At 44.1% G+C, this 20,806-nt stretch overlaps 1 protein-coding gene across 1 annotated transcript; it reads left to right on the top strand.

Moving 5' to 3' along the window:
• The first annotated feature begins 11 nt into the window (after positions 1 to 11).
• ZNF512 (zinc finger protein 512) lies at positions 12 to 20,249 on the top strand. The gene is made up of 14 exons (XM_040058922.2): positions 12 to 94; positions 2,557 to 2,615; positions 3,927 to 4,135; positions 5,849 to 5,938; positions 9,484 to 9,567; positions 10,686 to 10,810; positions 11,185 to 11,271; positions 13,270 to 13,368; positions 13,749 to 13,916; positions 14,530 to 14,724; positions 15,413 to 15,514; positions 17,021 to 17,083; positions 17,625 to 17,723; positions 18,177 to 20,249. Exons 1-14 carry the CDS (start codon positions 71 to 73, stop codon positions 18,498 to 18,500), a joined length of 1,728 nt encoding a protein of 575 aa, XP_039914856.1. The 5' UTR covers positions 12 to 70; the 3' UTR covers positions 18,501 to 20,249.
• The last annotated feature ends 557 nt before the right edge of the window (positions 20,250 to 20,806 follow it).

Below are 20,806 nucleotides of genomic sequence, written 5' to 3'. Positions count from 1 at the left end.
GGCCGGCCGGAAGCGGCGGGCGAGACCGCGCGAGCAGGCGTGGCGCTGACGTGGCGGCGGCACCGGCACCATGCGGGGCGGCGGCGGCGGCTCGGTGAGTGTCCACAGTTTTTTCACCGGTGCCGCCGGCGGCTGCCCCGGGGAGCCTGACTGGTCCGCGGGTTACCGCGAGATGGGCTCCGACGTCGGGATCGCGGGAACGAGGCGGCTTCCCCGGGGCCGCCGGGGGGTCTGTGCGGCCCGGGCCGGCGCGGTGGGCGGCCCTGAACGGGCTGCGAGCGGGACGCGCTCCGGGCTCCCGGGGAGCGGCGGCGGGAGCGGCTCTTCTCCGCCCGAAGGCCAGACCGACCCCCGAGGCCTCGGACCGGGTCCGGTTTTGTTCGGCCCAGAACCGGGAAGGAACCCGGAGCAGGGCGCTGTTGGCGCCGGTGGTGCGCTTTGTCCGAAAGGCCTTCGTTGCAGGAGGATGTAGTTCATGGAGTGTGCGGTAGGAAAGAGAATGTGGGGCTGAACAGGGAGCTCCCCAAAGGATATGAGCCCTCCCGTGCCTCGCGGGGACTGTCGGGGCCCGCAGGATGCCCGGTGGCCCTGCTAGCACTTTCATCACTTTCAGCTTTCGTATCAGCCTCCTCACCTCGGGGAGTTTCTGTGCTGTGCTCATGCACCGTCTTGCCGGGCTGGATGCTGTAGAGTAGCAGCCGTGTTCCAGCTCACCGGAATGGCCGACAATCCATCAGCAGACAGAATCCACCACTCCATCTTTTCGGGATCTGGGCCGCTGTTTCACTTTTTCTCAGCTGTGCGAGGAACGTGGCATTTTTGTTTCACTTATGTCCAGCCGTTGGGCATTCCTGCATACCTTAGGTCTCTGCTCTTTAAGTAGGAAGTAAACTGTATAAATGAAAAAACACACGTAACTTAAACACCACTTTCTGTAGATGTTTCCTTCATAATTGCTGTTATTAATTTCTCAGAAAACCTGACAGATCATTTTCACTCTCCTTTCGTGTTGCAGATCCTTAACTGCCACAAAAATTCTTCATACTAATCTTCACTCTTATGCTAAATGTTTTGGTTATAAAAACTCCATGAATCTTGAAACACATGCCATGTTTGTCAGTCATTTCAGTTCTTCTAATCGTAGATTAAGCCAGTGATTTGCAGCAGACTTTGCCTGCCTGTTTATTCATTTTTATCATTGTAATCTCATAGCCCTGATTTTTTCTGGCTGCTGCTCAGTGAGGCTTATACACATTTCTAATATGGAGATTTCCCAGACAGTGCTGTTGACACTAGTGTTTGGGTATAAATAATGCAAACACAAACTTCCAGATGATTTTACTTCTGAAGGAGATGAGATTTGAGTGTGAAGTCACTGTGAAGCAGTTGTGAATTTTCTCGTGCTGCTTCTCTAACTTTTCCATGAGAAGACTCTGGGTCTGGAGGCTCAAGGACAGCCTGACACTCCATAGACACAGTTTAATCATTCATATATTGGTATCAGTGCCTGCTACTGAACTTCTTAGCTGATGGTTGCAGTGTCTCTCACCATTGATAGTGTGCATCATATTTTTCTATAAAGAAGACAGGTAATTTAGTCATAATTTCTTTTTTCTTCTGTTTTCTTTTCTAGTGTGTTTGTTTTGTTTTGTTTGATTTTTTTTGTTTTGTTTTGTTTTGTTTTTTGGGTTTTTTTCTGGGTTTTTTATTGGTTGGTTGATTGTTGGTTTTTTTTTCTTCCAGTTTCTTAGCCAGTTCCTGTACATGGCAAAATGCTACCTTTGTTCCCTAGGTTACAGTTTTGATATTATCTATACTTCCACTGGGCGATGATTTTTATTTTCTAGTCTTTATAACTACTATTTTTGTCATGAGTTTTCTAACAAAGAATGGCAATCTGTCATGATTAGTACTTGGAAGAAGGTGGTGGTATGTTATTGTTCACACACTAGGAGAAACGTACAGCAATTGAGTTGTTCATACCAACTTGTAAATGTACTTTTACGAATATGTGTTAAATTTCATGTCTTAAAAGGAGCATAGCAAGTGATAAGTGACAAAAAATAAGAAAAAGGGTTCTGTGATAGGGATAAAGTGAACATCTGGGCAGCTGATGGAGTATGATAAAGCAAGATATATAATGAGGGCATGAAGGAGACTAGGGAGAGCAAGAATTACTTCATTAAGGAAAAATAAGTACTGTGTAAAAACTAGCAAATTGATATCTAAAATATTTGTCATTAAATGGTAAAGTATAGGCACAAAACATAGATGGGTGAATGTACTGGGGATAAAGAACATCCCATCCCTTTGCAAGGGGAAGGATTTGCTTTCATATGGGGAGTGTGGAGGGACTCAACCTTGTTTTGATTTCAGTTCCAGTTCAGCTGGAGTTGGAAAGGTTAAGCATTTCCAGTTGCAGAAAACAGTGGCTTGTTTTTCAAAGGGTGGCGTATGCACATCCTCAAAGTGCAGGTGGTTGTGCTTGGCTGCATAGTGAAACATGCTAAAAGGAAACAAATTATGCTGCTAATGTGAATTGTTCTGCCTTGTTAGGACACCAGGACTGGACATCACAGACAGCAGAAGCTCAAGAAGCCCTTGGCAAATAAAAAGTATGTGAATGGTTTTTTGTCTAATTTGATTGCAGGCAAGAAAAAACCTGAGGGAATCCTAGTGGAAAACTATAACTGATCTTTATAAATATTCTGACTTTTAAGAGTTGCTGCAATTTTAATTAGTGTGTTGAGAGTCTCAGCTGACTTCACTTACTGGTTTCTAGGAAAAGTGCTTTTCTGACATTTCAGTGTGTATTAGCGCCTTTCTTTTTTTTTTTTTTTTTTTTAAGGATTTTAACATTGTCAAGATAAATCTTTTAAGTGCAATAACAAATGGTGATCTGAAATCTATGTATTTTGGGTGTGAGTGCAACTGTAATGTGAGAAATCCTCTCCCCATGCTTCTGCAGTACCTCCTTAAACATAGTATGTAATGACCTGACCTGATGCCAACAGTGTTCCCCCCTTATTAATTCCTGGATTGACATGTTAAAAGGTGAGCTCTACAGCTCAGAGTATTAATAGAATGGCCATCAGTCATCACTCGAGTGATCTAGTTATTTCAGTTGGTAATTGTAGTAGCAATGGGATACATTGCAAAGTGTTTCTGTTCCTCTTTCCTCTTTACATAAATGCATATACATATAAATGCAAATAAACATATTTGCCCAGAGAGTAGATATTTTGTGTTTCTTTGACACCTCATTCAATTTGCTGTCCTGGACAGGAATGCAGATGTCCAGGAATTTCAAGGCCTGAGAGAAATACTTTGGAAGAGTGAAGCAAAGTTCCATCTGATCTTTAGGAAAAAAATTCAGTGCTGCTGATTAGTCTAAAGTAGTCTTACTGTAGTGTGATTTGTAGGATATACTGGAAGGTTGTCTTCACTGCTGAAACCCTTGCTAGTTAAAATTCTTACTGGCATGAAATCTTTAATGGTGTAGTGCCAGCCCTGATTCTGGGAATAGAGACTGAAGGAGATCTTGACCTTTGTGGGATAGAAAATGTCTCTTTTGTAATGGTGGGTTGCAGAAATATTCTTATATTCCAATGATAAATGCATATTTTTAAGCTAAGATTCACTTGCACCTGCTTCTAAAGTTGAAAGTTTGAGGTAGGAAGAATATTTTCTTCTGTTTCTCTTGAGAACTTAATAATGTCATTATCAAAAAGATATACTGAAAAACAACACTGAGGATGTTTTCTCTTGCTGGCACTTTACAGTTCCCAAAACTCAGGAGATTCAGTGAACAGTGAGATTAATTTTTAGAATACTTGGGAAGATGAAAAGGATGTTATCTGTCAAGTTTATTGTGATTGTGTGTATATGTATCTGTATACACAGGAATTCAACTTGATGTTTTCCAGGTCTAAGCAACTTGAGGAGGTGGAAACTTCTGTTCTAGAAGTGAACAGTAACTGTGATGACACAGTCACCAACATTTCCTCTGCCTCATCGAAGGGCCCAGTGAATGGGAGTGTGGAGCCCAGGAGCAAGCGGACTATTCGCAGGCCTGCTTACTGGTTAGAAATGAGAGGAATGAAAAACAGTGTCAACAAATCTTCAGAAAAAAAAGGTATTTATCACTGTTGATCCAAGGCAAACTGATTTTTTCTCTTGTTCGTCAGTGAGAGATTAGTTTGCTCCTGAAAGACATGCTGCAATTCAACCAAAAATTACAAGCTTGCTAGTGCTGTTCACATATAGAAAGAAATTAACTTCTGCCACTGCACAAATACAGATACAGTTCTCTGACATTACACAGTTCTTTTTTGAGTGACTTGTCTATTAATCATTCTGTGGCTGAAATCAGTTCTATCTGTAGAAGAGATAAGTATAAGAGTTACACCAATCATATCAGAAATAAGCTTCACGAGCTTTAAATATAGAACCATCAACACTAAAGATGTAGCAAAGGCGACCATTCAGCAGAATTTGGGATTAGACACAGCTTTTGTGGTTGGTAGATTATTATTTTTAAGTATATCTTTATTTTCTCATGTTTGTCAATTATAATTTTCTGATTTGGAATGGTTTAGGTTCTTAGGTTGTTGTAAGAACATTCAGATTTTCCTGGCCTAGGAGCTGTTTTCCAAACTTCTTGTGTGGCAGAGTGTCAAAACTTCAGTCTTCTTTAATGCACTTTCTTCTTACCTCTAAGTCAGGATCCATACTCAGTTCTGTTGTGGGGAGAGGCAAATTTGGTAGATTGATAGAAGCGAGATTGCTGTAGCTGCACACCCCCAGGTCCAGCCAGTAGCAAGAGTGTGTAAGTATTCCTGTAGGAGCAAACACGGACGTACAACAAAAACAGTAGCCATGCAGATCAGCATTCACACAAACAGCACCAACAGCCTCCATCCTTAAATACTCAATCTCCCCAGTACCTGACCTTTGGATCCCAGTCTCCTCAGTTGCTGGTCCATGGATGTACTGGTCCCTGAGGCCCACAGAGCCGTGCCAGTGGCTCCTTACAGAGAGGCTCATACTCACAGACCCTGGTGTCAGACATGACAAGATTTGAATACTGACCAGTCACCTCTTTACAAGCAAGTGTTCTCTGCTATCCTTTTACTCCTGTATTTTCCCACACTTGATCAACCCCAAATGAGGTATTTCTCTCCCTTTCCCTCCCTTTGATACCACTCCTAAAACACCCTAGTCTTGTGTAATCCTGATCTGTTCTCCACTCAGATCCCGGGTGCTGCATAACCCCAGGCAGTAACACCACGCTCTGCCTTCTCACTGTTCTCCCCTTCCCCCTTCCAAAGGGTGCTTCAGAGAGGGGGTTCCCACTCTCCTTATCCTTGTGAGTCTCCCAGGACAGACCCAGGAAGAAGATGTCTGTTTCTTAAAGTCTGTAATTGGTGTTCCCTGCTTACCATTGTGCTTCTGTGCTCATCTGTATTCATGGAGATAAGACTTGGATAGGCTTGGAGATATTCAGGGCAGGCATGATATTATTTGGCTTTCTGTATGCTTCTTTTTGTGTGAGTCAGGTGAGGTTTTTATGACATAACCTAGCACTTTCTGTCTCTTTTCCTGAGGATTATTTTTCAGGCCATACTGTGGCACTGTTTCTTCCATACCTGTTGTATCAGAGTATTGTGGGCTATGGGGTGCCTAAATATGTCTGGTTCACTGGTGTCCAGGTGCCTCACAAGAACTACTTTTGGTTTTTTTGACTAAGTATTGAATACGAGGATAAGATGAGGCAGCAGTAGACTCACTCAAAGCTGTTATCCAGACTGAATACCAAGACTGAAGCATATCTGTTCTTACTTATCAGGAGAAGTACTCTTGAAAGGCAAGAGGAAATCTGAGCAAAGGGAAGGCAGAGATGTTAAAGACTCTCCCAAGAAGAAGCAGAAGATTTCGGGTAATACAAATAACTTGTCATTCCTAATTACAAGCCTCCAGGTACTTCAGACTTCTCTGCCCAAATGACATCTGGAGTCTTCAAATTCTGTTTCTGATTCTGAATGTTTTGTTCTAGGAAACCATTGACTAGTGTCTGCTTACTCAGTGGGAGGTGATCTAATTTCAGTCTGTCTTAGAAGTCCAGCAAAGGGAGGGAGGAAGGGAATTATGGGAAGTATAGGCCAGTCTGCATCATTTCAACTTCCCAAAAGATTATCGACTAAATAATCAGACACATTACTTGTAAACATCTGGAGGCTGAGTAGCTGATAACCGCAATAAGCGTTTATTAAGAAGAAATCAAACCCAAGCACTTTTTTTTTTTGCCAGAAAGACCAAGGGGGAAAATGCTTGACATCATAGGTCTTTCACTCCTTCAAAAGGTTTGTCCATCAGTGGTTAGGTGCAAAGGAAGGTGTACAAGTGGTGAAAGTAGGAGCAGGTGACACGTAAGTGTACAGATGCCATCCAGTCTTGCAAGGATGAGGTTAGGAAAGCCAAATCCAGCCTGGAGTTGAATCTGGCAAAGGATGTGAACAGCAGCAAGAAAAGATTCTACAAGTACATCAACAGCAAAGGGAAGACCAGGGGAGGTGTGAGTGCACTGCTCATCAGAGCAGGGGAGCTGGTGACAAATGACACAGAAAAGGCTGAGGTACTCAATGTTTTTGGTGACTTGATCTTTATCAGTTAAAAGAATCCTTCAGGAATCCCAGGAGCCTGAGACCACACAGAGGAAGGGTCTGGAACAAGGAAACTCTACACTCAGTGAAGGAGGTCAAGCTTAAAGCACTTGAACAAACTGGATTTACCAAATTATTTGCCAGTAGTCTTGATTAAGTGGGAAGGTCTGAGAGGATTGGAGGTTAGCCTGTGTGACACACATCTGCAGGAAGGGTCAGAAGGAGGATCCAGGAAACTACAGACATGTTGCTCTGGCCTTAGTGCCAGGCAGGGTCATGAAGCAGATTATCTTGGGTACTATCATGTGATATCTACCAGACAACATGGTGATCAGGCCCAGGCAGATTGAGTTTAGGAATGGCAGGTACTGCTTGACTAACCTGATGTCCTTCTGTGACAAGGTGATGCACTTAACAGATGAAAGAAAGGCTGTGGATGTTATTTACCTGGATTTTAGTAAAGCATTCTGACATAATTTCCCACATCATTCTTCTGGAGAAACTGGATGCTCATAGCTTACCCACTCTTTGCGGGGTAGAAAATTGGCTGGATGGCTGGGACTAGAGAGTCCTGGGGAATGGAGTGACATCCGTCTGGGGCCGGTCAACAGTTGTCTTCCCCAGTGCCCCATATTTGGCCAGTCCAGTTTAATATCTTTATTGATGATCTAGATGAGGGGATTGAACACACCTTCAGTGAGTTCGTAGGTGACACCAAGTGGGATTGGATGTGGATCTGCTAGAGAGCAAGAAGTTTCTGCAGAGGAAACGGAACAGGCTGGAATGATGGGCCAAGGCCAACAGTGTGAGGGTCAACAAGGCCAAGTGCCAGGTCCTGCCTCTGGGTCGCTGTAACCCCATTAAGCACTCCAGGCTGGGGCAGAGGGGCTGGAAAAAGCCCTGTGAGTGTTGGTCAAGAGTGGTTCAACACAAGCCCAGCTGTGCCCAGGTAGGCAAGAGGCCAGCCAGTGGCACCTGGGCTGTGCCAGCTCTGGGGCAGCAGCAGGGCCAAGGCAGTGCCCTCCTCCTGTGCTGGCACTGCTGGGGCACCTCCAGTGCTGGGGGCAGATCTGGAACCCTCCTGACAAGAGAGACCTGCAGGGGCTGGAGCGTGTCCAGGGAAGAGAACAGAGCTGGGGAAGGGATTGGAGCCCCAGGAGAGGCTGAGGGAGCTAGGAAAGGGGCTCAGCCTGGAGAAGAGGAGGCTCAGGGGGGAGCTTGTGGCTCTTCACAACTCCCTGACAGGAGGGTGGAGCCAGGTGGGTGTCAGGCTCTGCTTCCACAGAACAAGTGAGAGGACAAGGGAGAACGGCCTCAAGTTGCAGCAGGTTTAGATGTGATACTGGGAGCAATTTTTTGCCCCCAAAGGACTGTCCAACCTGGGCGCAGCTGCCCAGAGCAGTGGTGGCAACCCCATTTGAGGAGGGATTTGAAAGGTGTCTACACTTTTCTTGGGGACGTGGGTTAGTGGTGGCCTTGGTGGCGCTGGGGGAACTGTTGAACTTGATGGTCTTAGAGGGCTTTTCCAGCCTCAACCATCTATGATTCTAAGTTTCATGGGGCCTGACAGGTTGCACTGAGAGCTGAGAGCTGGCTGATGTCATTGCAAGGCCACTCTTATCTTCGAAAGGTTATGGCGACTGGCAGAGGTTCCTGGAGGCTGGAAGAGAGAAAATATCACTCGTATCTTCAAAGACAGAAAGAAGGAAAATCTGGGGAACTACAGGCCAGTCAGCCTCACCTCAGTCCCTGGGAAGCTGATCATCCTGGAAAGTATTTCCGAACACATAAAGGACAAGATGGGGAATTGGAGTAGTCAACATGGATTCATGCAGGGCAAATCATGCTTAAATGAACCTGATAACCTTTTACAATGAGGTCACTAGCTTGGTGAAATAGGAGTATAGAAAGATGGTTCATCCTCTGTCCCTACATTCAATTCTAACTATTATTTTCGTCACCAAGGACTTAAAAGGATATAGATAGCACAAAGCTGAAAGTGACAGCAAGTGTATTGGAGAACAGGCTAAAAGTTAAAGTGGTCTTGACAATAGAAAAGCAATTTACAAATAGGACAGAGAACAGTGTACAATTAAAGATTATATAGTTTGGGAAGAAATACTGTTTTTCACAGCTGAAAAACAAAGAGCAGCCTCCCAGGAGTCAATGCTTCAGAAGAGGCTTCAAGATCTATAACAGATCAAAAGCTGACTATGGACCAGCAACATCATAGTTATTTTTAAAAAGGCAGATGTTAGCCTGAGAGCTTTGAGCAGGAATGTAAACTTTGTGAAGTCATTAGACATGTGAAGTAATTCTTTTGCTCTAAGGCACAGTCACCATGGGGTGCTGTTCCAGGAGTAGGTACTCCCATTCAGGAAATGTGTGGGACGACTGAAGAGGACCAGGGAGATGAGAGCAAAAAGCATAATCCATACTGAAACAGTAAGAGTTTTTTGGTCTAAGGAAGATGGGAATGAGTAGAGAAATGAGGCTCCATTTTGATTGTCATCAGATGTACTCAGCGAAACTGTGCACAGATGATGTTTCAGTGTGAAGACTTCCCATCACCTGAACTTTGTGTATGAACAGCCATAGAACTTACAAATATTTGGGTGGGACTGATGCCTGCCACTATAAATAGATTTTGAAAGAGAGTAGGAAACATAATCTTGACATTGCTTTAAAAAAAAACAAAGCACTGAACATTTCTGAATAATTTTTATACAGCAGACTAAATAGCAGCCTTCTAGCAAAAGAAATCTGATTTTTATTGTAACAGAACTAAGTCTTCTGGCTTGTCTTGTTTGTGTTACAACAGGGAAAAAACAGCCAACTGGAACAAAACAAAACACCAGAACGAAAGGCCACTGTGTTCAAAAAGAGCCAGAAACCTATGACACAGGTAAGAAGAGGCAGTAGCTAAACGTCGTTAATGAAGCAGATAAAAGATAAATGTGAATCTAGATTTGAATCTGAGAAACAGCTGTGTTTCTGGTGTTTCCATTCAGTAGTTCACTTCACTTTACTGTTGACAAAGAAAAGCTGGCTGCTGTTCTGGTGCTGTGTTAGTACTGCAGAGCAGGACTGAAGGAACTGCACCCTGCCTGAGTGTAGTTCCATGTGCTCTTGCCATTGCATAATGTGATAGTGAAGGGGGATTCACTTTATGAACTGAACAAAAAGCCTACAAAAATAGTAACAGCATTAGACTCATAAAAATATTTACAGTTTTTACTCAGCAGAATATGTTTTCAGGAAAAAACTTGGTAGCTGTTGCTGCCAGATCACCTTTTCTGGTAACCAGAGACCCAAGCAATCTAGAAAAGTCGTGTAAAAATAAAATTAGCCTTGATTCAGTCACTTGGTATTTGTAGATCACAGTAGTCATTAAACACGCCAGTTTTCTGCCAAGTGCTGTTTGATTCACAAATTTTTCACCAGCCTGGGCATGTTATTATTGGGATAAGAGAACAGGCTTTGGATCTTGTATGGGCAAGAATTCAGGTGGGTGGTTGCTAAACCACTTTCTTCCCAGAACCCATTTCAGTAATTTATAATCCTTGTGGGTTATGCCAAACTTTTGCTTGAGATTTCATAAAGAGGCCAGAAACTGGAAATCATGCCACACAGAGTGCTTTTCCCTGGCTGTTGATTAACTTGACCTGGTGGTCTGTGACTGCTTTTACTATGATAAAACTTTTGCCAGAAGAAGAGCATGCTAAAGTAATTGTGCGACAGAAATTAACAAAGGAAAATGTCCGCTGGTCAAGCAGAAGAAAGAAGAATGGTCCTTACTTGGGAATGGTAGGTTAAAGAGTGTTTGTAAAATGCTCTTTGAAAAGCAGTGATGTGTGCTGTGTGACATTGCATACCCAAGGCTGTAAATAAGCTACACGCACTGAAGTGCAGCTGGACTCAAGTTTGTGACCTGTTTCATTTTAGAGCTCTCTGTGCACATCGAAGGAGAAAAAAAAAAGATGTTGTGTTAGCACTGGTATTCTAAATACTGTGTTTTGACAGGTAGTATGGAAGAGCAATGGTCTTTAGAGATTCAGGACAAAGGCCGAGTTACCTGTCCAACATGCCGGGCTGTGGTGAGAAAGACTGTAGAAGGACTGAAGAAACATATGGTAAATTGCAGGAAGGTAAGAACACAAGAGATGAGCAATGGTTTCTTTACTCCTCTTCAGCTTACTGATAGAAATGCCTGCTTGTTTTGTATTGTATTTAAAACCAGTTTCATCTCATCATCATGTCCCTAAGCAAGAGTCCTTTATACATCTGTAAGAATAGTGCTTGGTGCTTCTTGCCCAGCCTTTTGGCAGAGGTTTGGGATAGTGAACAAAGGTGCAGTTACTTCATTGGTCCACTAAATTTTAGATTCCATAAAATCTGTTCTTAGAAGACGGTTACCAGGCCCAGATAAATTGTTCTGCTCTCCTGCTCCTTTGCCCCAAAGAGTTTTCCACTGCTTTGGTTAGTTTACAGTTAAATGCACCGTGTCCTTGTTTATTTCTAGGAAATGTTCACATGTCATCACTGCGGGAAGCAGCTGAAGTCTTTAGCAGGGATGAAATACCATGTCATGGCAGACCATAACAATCAGGTAACACAACTACTGTGCATCTGAAACGCCTGCAGGCAGAACAGGCTTTGGTCCTTTCCTGGTACACACAGAAACAGAACATGGAGTGTTTTTTTCAAGTGTTGTAGCTGTTCGAATCTATTATTTTTCCAGTGAGATTCGACATCTGAAAAACAGTAGAAATGTTACCAGAGATGGCATGCAACATCATAGAAAGAGAGATCAATTTCTGTTTAGGCTAGTAATAAGTCACACATAAAAGGCATTCACAATCAGAAGTAAAAAGATTAGGCTGCAATTTTCAGTCCTTTGCTAGAAAGGAGGAGGTTTTTCTACATCCAGAGCAGACTAGATTTGAGGTAAAATAGCAGAAGTAGCAATTAGTTCTCATCTCTCTTCTGTAAAAATACTAATCTAACACTAGATTAGTACTGATACTACAGTCTGCTTCTCCTCTTTGTTCTTATTTTAAAGAAGGCAATGTCTCCTCTTGTAGTTTTGAAGAATTAGAACTTTTGAAAATGTCATTTGGAAGTTTGTGTAAAATTCAGATAATGCACTCTGAATTTTTTTGCACAATTCCCAGTACTGCAGTTTCTGAACCAACAGCTGTATTAGTAAATTATGCGGGTCTGGGATTGTGTTCTGGCCATGAAGATTAGGTCTGTCACTGAGTTCTATCTTTTTACTCAGTTTAGGTGTAATATTAGGTAAAGTAGGAAAAAATATACAGTAACTATCAGAGAGAGAATAAGGAACTTGAGCTATAGTTTAGCACAGATGAATAACTGTTAGATGCAGTCTGCTTCACTTTAGTCAGGCTAAGTGGAAACAGTAGGGCCAATAAATGTTTAATATGCATCATTTTATGTCAGTTTACTCCTTTTAAAGATAATTCCTCTTTGGTTTAACCCCAGCCAGCAGCCAAGCCCCATGCAGCCCCTTCACTCTCTCCCCGCCCCGCAGGACAGGGGAGATAATCAAAGTGAGAAAACTCATGGGTTGAGATAAAGGCAGTTCAATAGATAAAGCACCCAAGCAAAGCAAAACAAAGAATTCATTTGCCACGTGGGCAGGAAGGTCCAGACGTCTCCAGGACCACAGGGCTCCATCACTCATAATAGTGGCTTGGGACAATAAACACCATGACTCTGAATGTCTGCCCCCTTCCTCCTTCTTGCCCCAGCTTTATATGCTGAGCATGATACTGTATGGTCTGGAATATCCTTGTGATCAGTTGGGGTCAGCTGTCCCAGCAATGTCGCCTCCCAACTGCTTGTGCAACCCCAGACCACTCGATGGCAGAGCAGTACGAGAAAAGCCCTTAGCGCTGTGCAAGGGCTGCTCAGCAATATCAAAACCATCTCTATGCTATCAACCCAGTTCTGAGCACAGATCAAAAACACAGTCCCATACCAATCGTCGCTTCAGCCATAAACAGCACAGATATAGAAAGTGATCATTATAGTAAATAAAATACACATCTGTAAAATCATACGTTGCAGAGATTTAATTATTTTAGAAGCTTTCCTGTGATCGCAACACGCAAAGCAACCACACGGAGATAAGAGATTTGCAGGGCAGAGGTGTTCCTCAGAGATAGCCTATGGCTGAACCAAGGCCGAGAGCCTCTCTGCCTGTTTATTTCTTACTTTTTATACATTTGTGGGTCTGGCTGTGGATTGGCTTCTGGAGTTATCACGTCCCAGCCGAATGGCTAGACCAACTGTCAGTTACAATTGTTTTCAGGTGAGAAATATGCAAACAAAGGACAGGGAATGAAAAACAAAGGATTTGTTTATGTTACATGTGTAGGAAAAGGCAAAAACTGCTCCTAATATTGTACAGAAGCTAAAAAGACTGACTCCATCTTACGAACAATCAAAAGGCTTTAAAAAACTCAGAAAAACCAAGGTGACACTTTCCTGCCCCAGTGTGTTGACTAGTGAATTCCCTTTGAGAAGAACTGTAAATGCTAAGCATCTTGTGTTTTTCATTCATCTTCCTGCTGTGCTTTAGCCAGTTGTGAAGGAGGGTGAAGAATTGGACGAGCAGCTTGAGCGAGACCGCCTTCGGAAGGTTTTAAAGCGAATGGGAAAACTAAAGTGTACAAGGGAGGTAAGCTGCCTTGTGCAGAGTGTGACTTAAACAGGAGTGAATGTATAAACATAAAACATGAGAGTGCTGTCAAGTACACTCTGGTGCTGGCCAGAGCAAGATATTTTTCAAGATCCCAACTATGCTTTTAGGACAGAGTAGCATAGAATCATAGAACAGTTCGGGTTAAAAGACACCTTTAATAGTCATCTCAATGCCAATTCTTTGTTGCGGATTTTGTCTGTCTGAATAGACTAACATTAAAGTTTTCTACCTGCCTGTCTGCTCTGTCAGAATAAGCAGTAGTGCTTTGGTTAGCAAACTGTGGATCCTGTTCACACTGGTTGTGTAATCCCTTGAGGAACAGTTTTCTTCCATGTATTTTTCTTCTGTGTTGACAGGGGTGCACAGGCAGCTTCACCAGCATAATGGGATACCTATATCATGTTAAAAAATGTGGGAAGGCTGCTTCCGAGCTGGAGAAAATGGCTATGAAGTGCCATCACTGTGGAAAAGCATACAGATCAAAGGCAGGACTTGTCTACCACCTCCGATCTAAGCACGGGCCGGTGAGTGCGCCCTGCAGTGCTTATCAGGGTACTGTGATGGGACTTCAGCCACTCAGATTTGAAACACGTGTAGGCTTTTGTCTGTTACTTTGTTGGGGAATTAGAGATCACAGATCTTTTTATTTTTCCTGCCCCTGGATTATTTTGTCCTTGATAGTTTCCTCCTAGCAGCAGCTGTTGCTTGTCTGTGACTAGGATGAAATTTTTAATAGTAAATCAGCATGGCAGCAGTAAATGACCTGACTTTTGCTCCATGAAAGAGTGATTCTAACATAACTTATGAGGTGCTTTCCTTTGCTCTTAGAAGACACCATTGGAGCAGAACAGGCAGTCTTGTTGTCCATGAGGGTTTTACAGTGAATGATGGAATACCTTTCAAGACTAGCAACTGCATGAAGCTCTCTGCTTGAGCCTCATTGCTGTGATCCCTGTAAGAAGATCTGGGGGTCTATCTGACTAGTGGGATGCATTTCTGTCTTGTGTCTGTGACAGTAAACCATAGCTGCTGCAGCCTCTTTATGAGGGATTTGGCAAAACATTTATTCCCAGTATTTAGTTGTAACTGAAATAGGAAGTAATGAAAGAGGCTCACATGTTTGCATCTTCATTGCAGGTCACTTTCCTCCATGAGGAGAGAAAAACAGAGAACGTGAAAGAAATGAAACGGGAGCAAAACAACACAGGCAGAGTTCAGAGGAGATCTGCAAAGGTGGCAATCTACTATCTCCATGAGCTGGCAGGAGAAGAACTGGCCAAAGAGTGGCCTAAAAGAAAAGTTCTGCAGGACTTGATTCCAGATGACCGGAAGGTACAAGGCCTTGAAAATGCTTTATATGGTTCAAGTTCATACCTCCACATCTGATGAGTGTTGTACTGCCTCTTAGCCCATGTTTTTGGCATATGGAAAGCAGTATGTTGTGTGGGGGATTGGGTTCTGCTCTCTCTCAGTTTAGATTACAGTATTTCTGCAGCAGCAATTGCTGTGGTGCGAGTGTTTTGTTCGGGCAGGCTGTAATGACTATAAAGTCCTACTGCTGGAATTCTCAGTGGGCACAAGGAACATGGCCAGTTAGGGGCATGATGTTGCTCACAGGTGATAGGTTCAAGATCACTCCTGACATGCTTTAAGGCCCCATCAATCCTTCCAGTCTCTCATACATGCTGTGGTATTTCACAGTGTTTTAGGCTCTAGAGTTTCCAGTAGTCTTTTGGGCTGTGAGTGAAACCCAAGGGCAAATGATGCTTAATGATTTCAGTGGGGTAGGTACATTTAGAGGAATTGTTGTAGTCAAGGCAATGGGAAGTTTCAGGTTCTGATATTGTGGGGGTTTTCCAGATTCAGTTATGTTTCTAGAGAATTGGTGACAGGAAAACATTGATTATTGGGAGTTTGCCTGTTAGAGTAGGAGAAGAGATAGCACTTTTGTTGCGGTCTAGAAGAGGAAATTCTGCATAGCCAGCATTACTTCCAGCTCACAATCCGATCTTTGTCTCAGCTGAAATACACTCGTCCCGGACTGCCCACATTTAGTCAAGATGTGCTGTGCAAATGGAAAACGGAGATAAAAATGTACCGAAGAGTCCACTGCCCAAATCAGGTAATCCTTAACTGTTTCTAAAGTCCCAAAGGGGACAGATTTCAGTCCCATATGAGCCAACCTTGAAAGAGCTGTTGGTCTCCCTGTGGGAGACAAATCCTGCTCCATCTCAATATGATTGTTTCATGTAATCAAGACCCTGTTTAGTCTTGGGGATGTCTGGGGATGCTCCTTTTGTCGTTTGCATCAAAATGACCTGAGGATCATCCTTTTTGGAGTGTGTGAACACTTGAGAGCCAGTAACTTGGTGTGGGGCTGGTACAGTTTTCTCATCCTGGTGGGCAGTTGGTCCATTTGGATGTTTGAATAGTGGAAAAATATCATGCCCCTGCCTTTCTATCTAAATCTAATCATAGAAGGAAGGAGTAGAGGTGGAAATACAAGAGTAATGAGACTTTGTCTGGCACAGCACTTAAGTTTTCTTCATTGCTCTAGACAAGTTTTAAGCCCTTTTCAACCTGGCCTTGAGCATTTCCAGGCATGGGGCAGCCACAGCTTCTCTGGGCAACCTCCTCCAAGGCCTCCCCACTCCACCCACGGAAGAATTCCTTCCCAGTATCCCACTGCCCTCTGGCAGTGGGAAGATATTCCCCCTTGTCCTGTCATTCCAGGCCCTTGTTCAAAGTCCTTCTCTGGCTCACTTGGGCCCCTTTAGGCACGGGAAAGCTTAGTTTCTTACAATGCCTTACAGCAATCACCAGTCAGATCCAGTGAGAGCAAATGGCCCCATTGGGGGAGGTGGTGGTAGAACATCCCCATGTGATGCATACTGTCAGAGAGCCAAGGGTCAGTGGCAGCTGCCCGCTGGTTTTGGTGTATAGATGCCGCCTTCCCCCTGCCCTACTCTACCCCACCTCCAGCACTCTCTCCCCAGTATTCAGGCTAGCATAATTTTCAAGTATCAGAATGGCAGAACCATGTTGTATGTGGAGCTGTCTCAAGAGAGCAGCTGTCCTATGTCACCAACCAGTAACCCAGCAGCATGTCTTGCTCCTGCTTCCCGTTCTGCAACCTGGGTTGAGGGCCAAGCACAATGTGGTACCCGAAGACTGATGCTCCCCATGGGACAGGCCTCTAAAGCTGCCCTTTAACTGGGACCAGGGATGTTGGATGCTGTACTCCTGCCCTGTGCCACTAGAGACATAAGCAGTGCAGGAGGGAGAAGTTGTCTTGTACCTGCCCCGTGTACTCCATTTGAATTTTTCCTCTGTTGCACTTCAGGCAGAAAGCAAACTATCAGTTTAGTCAGGCTGTTGATAGAGCATGAGTGTAACCATCGCAGGAGTCTCTTTATTATGTCCAAGTGTGCTCTGAAACTGGAAATATAAATACTAAGCTTAATGAAAACTTAACTCTTCTAATGGTCTTTTTACCAGAAGCTTTCTGGCTTCTACCTCTCTTTTGTACTTTTGGGATTGTCCTCCAGACATAATAATGCTTTATTTTCCAGGAAGAAGTGATTTCTTGCTAGCATGTTCACAGGTTTGTTTTTCTTTACTGTTTCAGGGTTGTGAATCTGTGTATGGCAGTGTCTCAGGACTCAAGTCTCACCTTGGCACATGTACCTTGGTTGGTAGCCTTCCTCTTAATGACCCCACTCTCCCTGTCCCTCTGATAACTCTTAGTTCTTGTCTTGCCATCTGCTAATCTGAGATCCTCACAGTTTCATGGATTCACAGGATGGTTTGGGTTAGAGGGGATCTTAAAGATCATCTCATTCCAGCCCCAAATTTAGATGCTCCCCTATGTGCTAAGGAGGTTGCCATTGCAAACAACACTTGAGACCAGGAGGAAGTACCTTAATGGCATTCCTTTTAATGACACAGCAATTCTACTTGTAGATACACAGCTACAAGAGCAGTTTTTCCAGGTGCACTGCTGGAGACCTTATGACATCTCAGAGAGCAGGCCTATGCTTTGTGGGCACAACTGCTTGCTCCTGTCAGTGCGCCTGACAGCTAAAGCTGTCTGGTGTGAATGAGAGTTCCTAGTTTTTATTGCTGGGTTCTATCTGAGCAAGATTCAAATGAAATATATAGGTTTAACACCTTCTTGATCCAGCAACTCTTGTTGATTTTTTTTTTTTTTTATTTGTTTGTTTTGATGCCAGGGAGACTTTGTGGCTGGTAAATACAAGTGTCTCCTGTGTGAGAAGGAGTTCATTTCAGAGAGTGGGGTCAAGTATCACATCAACTCTGTGCACGCTGAGGTAAGGCAGGCACAGTGGAACCTCAAACCCCAGGCTGCTGGGGGTGGGGAGAATGTCTTAAGAAAATGCTGTATGTATGCCATGTTTTACTTTTTCCTTGCTCACTGTTGGGTACAGGGTCCTTAAACATAGCTGGTCTAATGTGTTAGTCTGGGGAGAAAGTGTTGTGTCATGTCACGTGCCTTGTCCCAAGCTGCTGCTGCTCTGTTCAGCTCTGCAGCATTTCCTGTGCCTTCAACTAGGCAAATGTCAAATCAAATGTGAATCCTCTGAGACAGAGTGGCACCTGAAGAGACACATCAAAGAACAGAGCATTGTTAGGCAGTTGCCTTTCCAGATCTCACATTTCAGGGGAACCTTGTCCCACGACACAGCTATATTGTAAACCCTGATAGGCTTTATTTGGTGTTTCCACCACCATCAGTACCAACCTGTTGCCTTCTAAATCTGCAGGACTGGTTTGATGTGAATACAACGACTACCAAAAGTTTTGAGAAGCTAATGAAAATTCGCCGAAGGGAAGAGCAGAGGAAGCAACGGAAGAAACGTCCTTTGACCAGGGGCAAAAAGAAGAGAGCTGGCACCCTGGCTGCCAAGAAGCTCCCCGCTGTTGGAGTTGAAAAAATGAGGAGAAGTAAGAGAGGTTGTCCACAACGAGTGGACAACGAGAGTGCAAGCAGTGAGGAAGGGACACCCCAAGTCGCACAGAGAGCTGAAGTTCCAAAAACCAGCCGCAAGCGAGGCCGAAGCAAATCCCTAGAAGTTGAGAAGGAATAATTCTAAGGCTTTTCAGTTACAAGCCCCACTTCTGTCAGGCTCATAACCCGCAGCACTAATATAAGCAACTGAATGTCTTTGGGACTGTGACTCAATTCTGCAGGTGACTTTGATACTGAAACTTCTGTATCTGGTCAGTTGTAAGGAATACAAACCAAAGCTGTGGTGCAGAGGCTCCTTCTGCTGGTGTAGTTCCTTTGGACAGTGGCACTAACAGTGTACCAGTGTGATTCCCTCCAGGTGCAGTCTCAGTTTGGTCATACTAGTTGCTTGTTTAGTGGTTTCCAGTACAGCAGGTGTCTGTTTTGTCTTCTTCCTCTGATGTGTGAGATCAAGGTTCTTTTTTACAATTCTTCTCATAAGGGACTGACTAGCAGAATGTTTAGGTCTCTTCAAGGTGGAAATCTTTTCTTGCACAGAATGCACACAAACTAAATATGAAAACAGTGCTGTGCGGAATGCAAAGACTCCAGCTTGCCCTGTCATTCTCTCATTTGTTGTCAGCTAGGCTGCCACAAAAGAGACCTTCTCAGTGTTTGCTGTATCCTGTTGCACAAGGCTCTGTTTCATACACCGGTGTTTAGGCTCAGCACCCGACAGCAGTGTGTCTACTTGGATGGGATGGAAGGTCATTATTACCCTTGTCAGGAACCCACTGTTCCCTGGCATCTGTTTCCTGTAATGCTGGACATTAAAGATATGTAGAAAGTCTTCCAGTGCTGCAAGGACTGAATTCTTCCAAGCCCTTTGGAGATTCAGTGGCCTTTCAGAGACGCCGGTAACTAATGTACTGAGATGGCCTTTGTGTGCTCTCTGAAGCCCACTTGTTTCATGCTTACCTGGGAAACATACTGCAAGACCGTGCATACCTACATGAGCAGCCTGCTAGTGCTGGGACCAGATTCCATGAAGCTGCCATGCCAGCTTGTGGTTCTTTGTCGTGCCAGTGCTCCCACAGTGTCCTTTTTCCCTGCTTGGCAGATACCACCTTCACTGTCTTACATAACCCGTTTTTTTCAGTATCACCTCTCTGTGCAAAAGAGGTGTATTAGCAGTGGCTTCCCTGTTTAAAAAAGGTTAAAAGAAGAGGGGTCATTATTTTAAGTCATGTGTTGGCATTGTCTCTGGATCATGAGGAATATCTTCCTGTGCTCAATCATCGAATGGTAAGGGGTCAAAATGAACCTTAGAGGTCATTTAGTCTCACCCCCTGCTGCCACAAGAAGGGACTCATCCCACTAGACCAGGTTGCTCAAGGCCTTCTCCAACCCGGCTTTGAACACTACCAGGGCTGGGGCATCCACAGCCTCCCTGGACAGCCTGTTCCAGTGTCTAAATGCAGCAGATGGCATGGAAGCTAGCAGGAAGCATCAGCACAGGCAGTCCTATTTTTCAAAGAATGGGTTCTCCAGAATCTCTGTTATTCAAAGACCCAGTGTACCAGAAAATTGCAAAATTTGCACTGTCTGATAAAGTTGCTGGTGCTGAAATTCACAGGGAAGCCTTTGCAGTGTCTGGGGAGCAGGCAGGTTTGTACATGTGTGTTAGTATCAGCATGATCACATTGTTCTTGACCGTGGGGAATACTGTGGGTCAAGGTGGTCTCAGAAACTGCCTTTGGCACCAGGTGCTACTGCATTTGCAGTGCTGTGCTGAAAGCAGATGTGTGGACTGTGCAGAGTGCGTAAAGTCTGCAGTGAGATTGGCAAGATCAAAAGACAACAAAATAAAATGTCACCAGTGCAAGAATGTGGTTTCTTGTCTGTTCGGTGTGTGGTGTTCTTGGTACCATCCTTCATACAAGACACCCCAGCCTGCCTGCAGGGTTGTCCTGCATGCACTGGTGCTGTTCAGTTGTCTTTGCAGTTTCTCTTCAGAACTCCACAGTGCTGTATTTGGAGTAAACATTCACTATGTTCCCACAGTTCAATAAACCCAGGAATTAAAGAAGGTTCTTCATAGTGGTTTTCAGTCTAGAGTCCAGTTTCCTGTCATTTATGAGTTACTAACTAGACCTGCTCTCTAAACATGGATACTTTTGTGGTTAGTCGGTAATGTACTCCTCCACATAACATGGCACAGGGGAAAAAAGCATTCTCCAACAATCCATCCCTGTCCATCAGCATTACAGCAGATTGCTGGATTGATTCAAGCTGGTCTGAGGTGGTGGCACTGCTGCCAGTCCACTGCCTGCGAGAAGAGAAATCTGTCCCGGACTACCTGCATCCTGCTGTAGTGGAGCTAAGGCAGCTGCCCTCAGGGCAAGGAATTTAGCAGAGAGGCAGAATCGCCTCCCTCACCTGCTG

Source organism: Hirundo rustica, chromosome 3 (assembly GCF_015227805.2).
Source record: "Hirundo rustica isolate bHirRus1 chromosome 3, bHirRus1.pri.v3, whole genome shotgun sequence".
Lineage (NCBI taxonomy): Eukaryota > Metazoa > Chordata > Aves > Passeriformes > Hirundinidae > Hirundo > Hirundo rustica.
The sequence above is the reverse complement of the archived record's forward strand: the minus strand, read 5'-3'. Positions and strand labels throughout refer to the sequence as shown.

Excerpts from the sequence above, each read along its gene's own strand:
- ZNF512 (XM_040058922.2), top strand. The coding sequence starts at position 71 with ATGCGGGGCGGCGGCGGCGGCTCG. Across the intron at positions 5,939-9,483 it reads GAAGAAGCAGAAGATTTCGG|GGAAAAAACAGCCAACTGGA; the intron begins GTAATACAAATA and ends GTGTTACAACAG. Across the intron at positions 17,084-17,624 it reads ACCTTGGCACATGTACCTTG|GGAGACTTTGTGGCTGGTAA; the intron begins GTTGGTAGCCTT and ends TTTTGATGCCAG.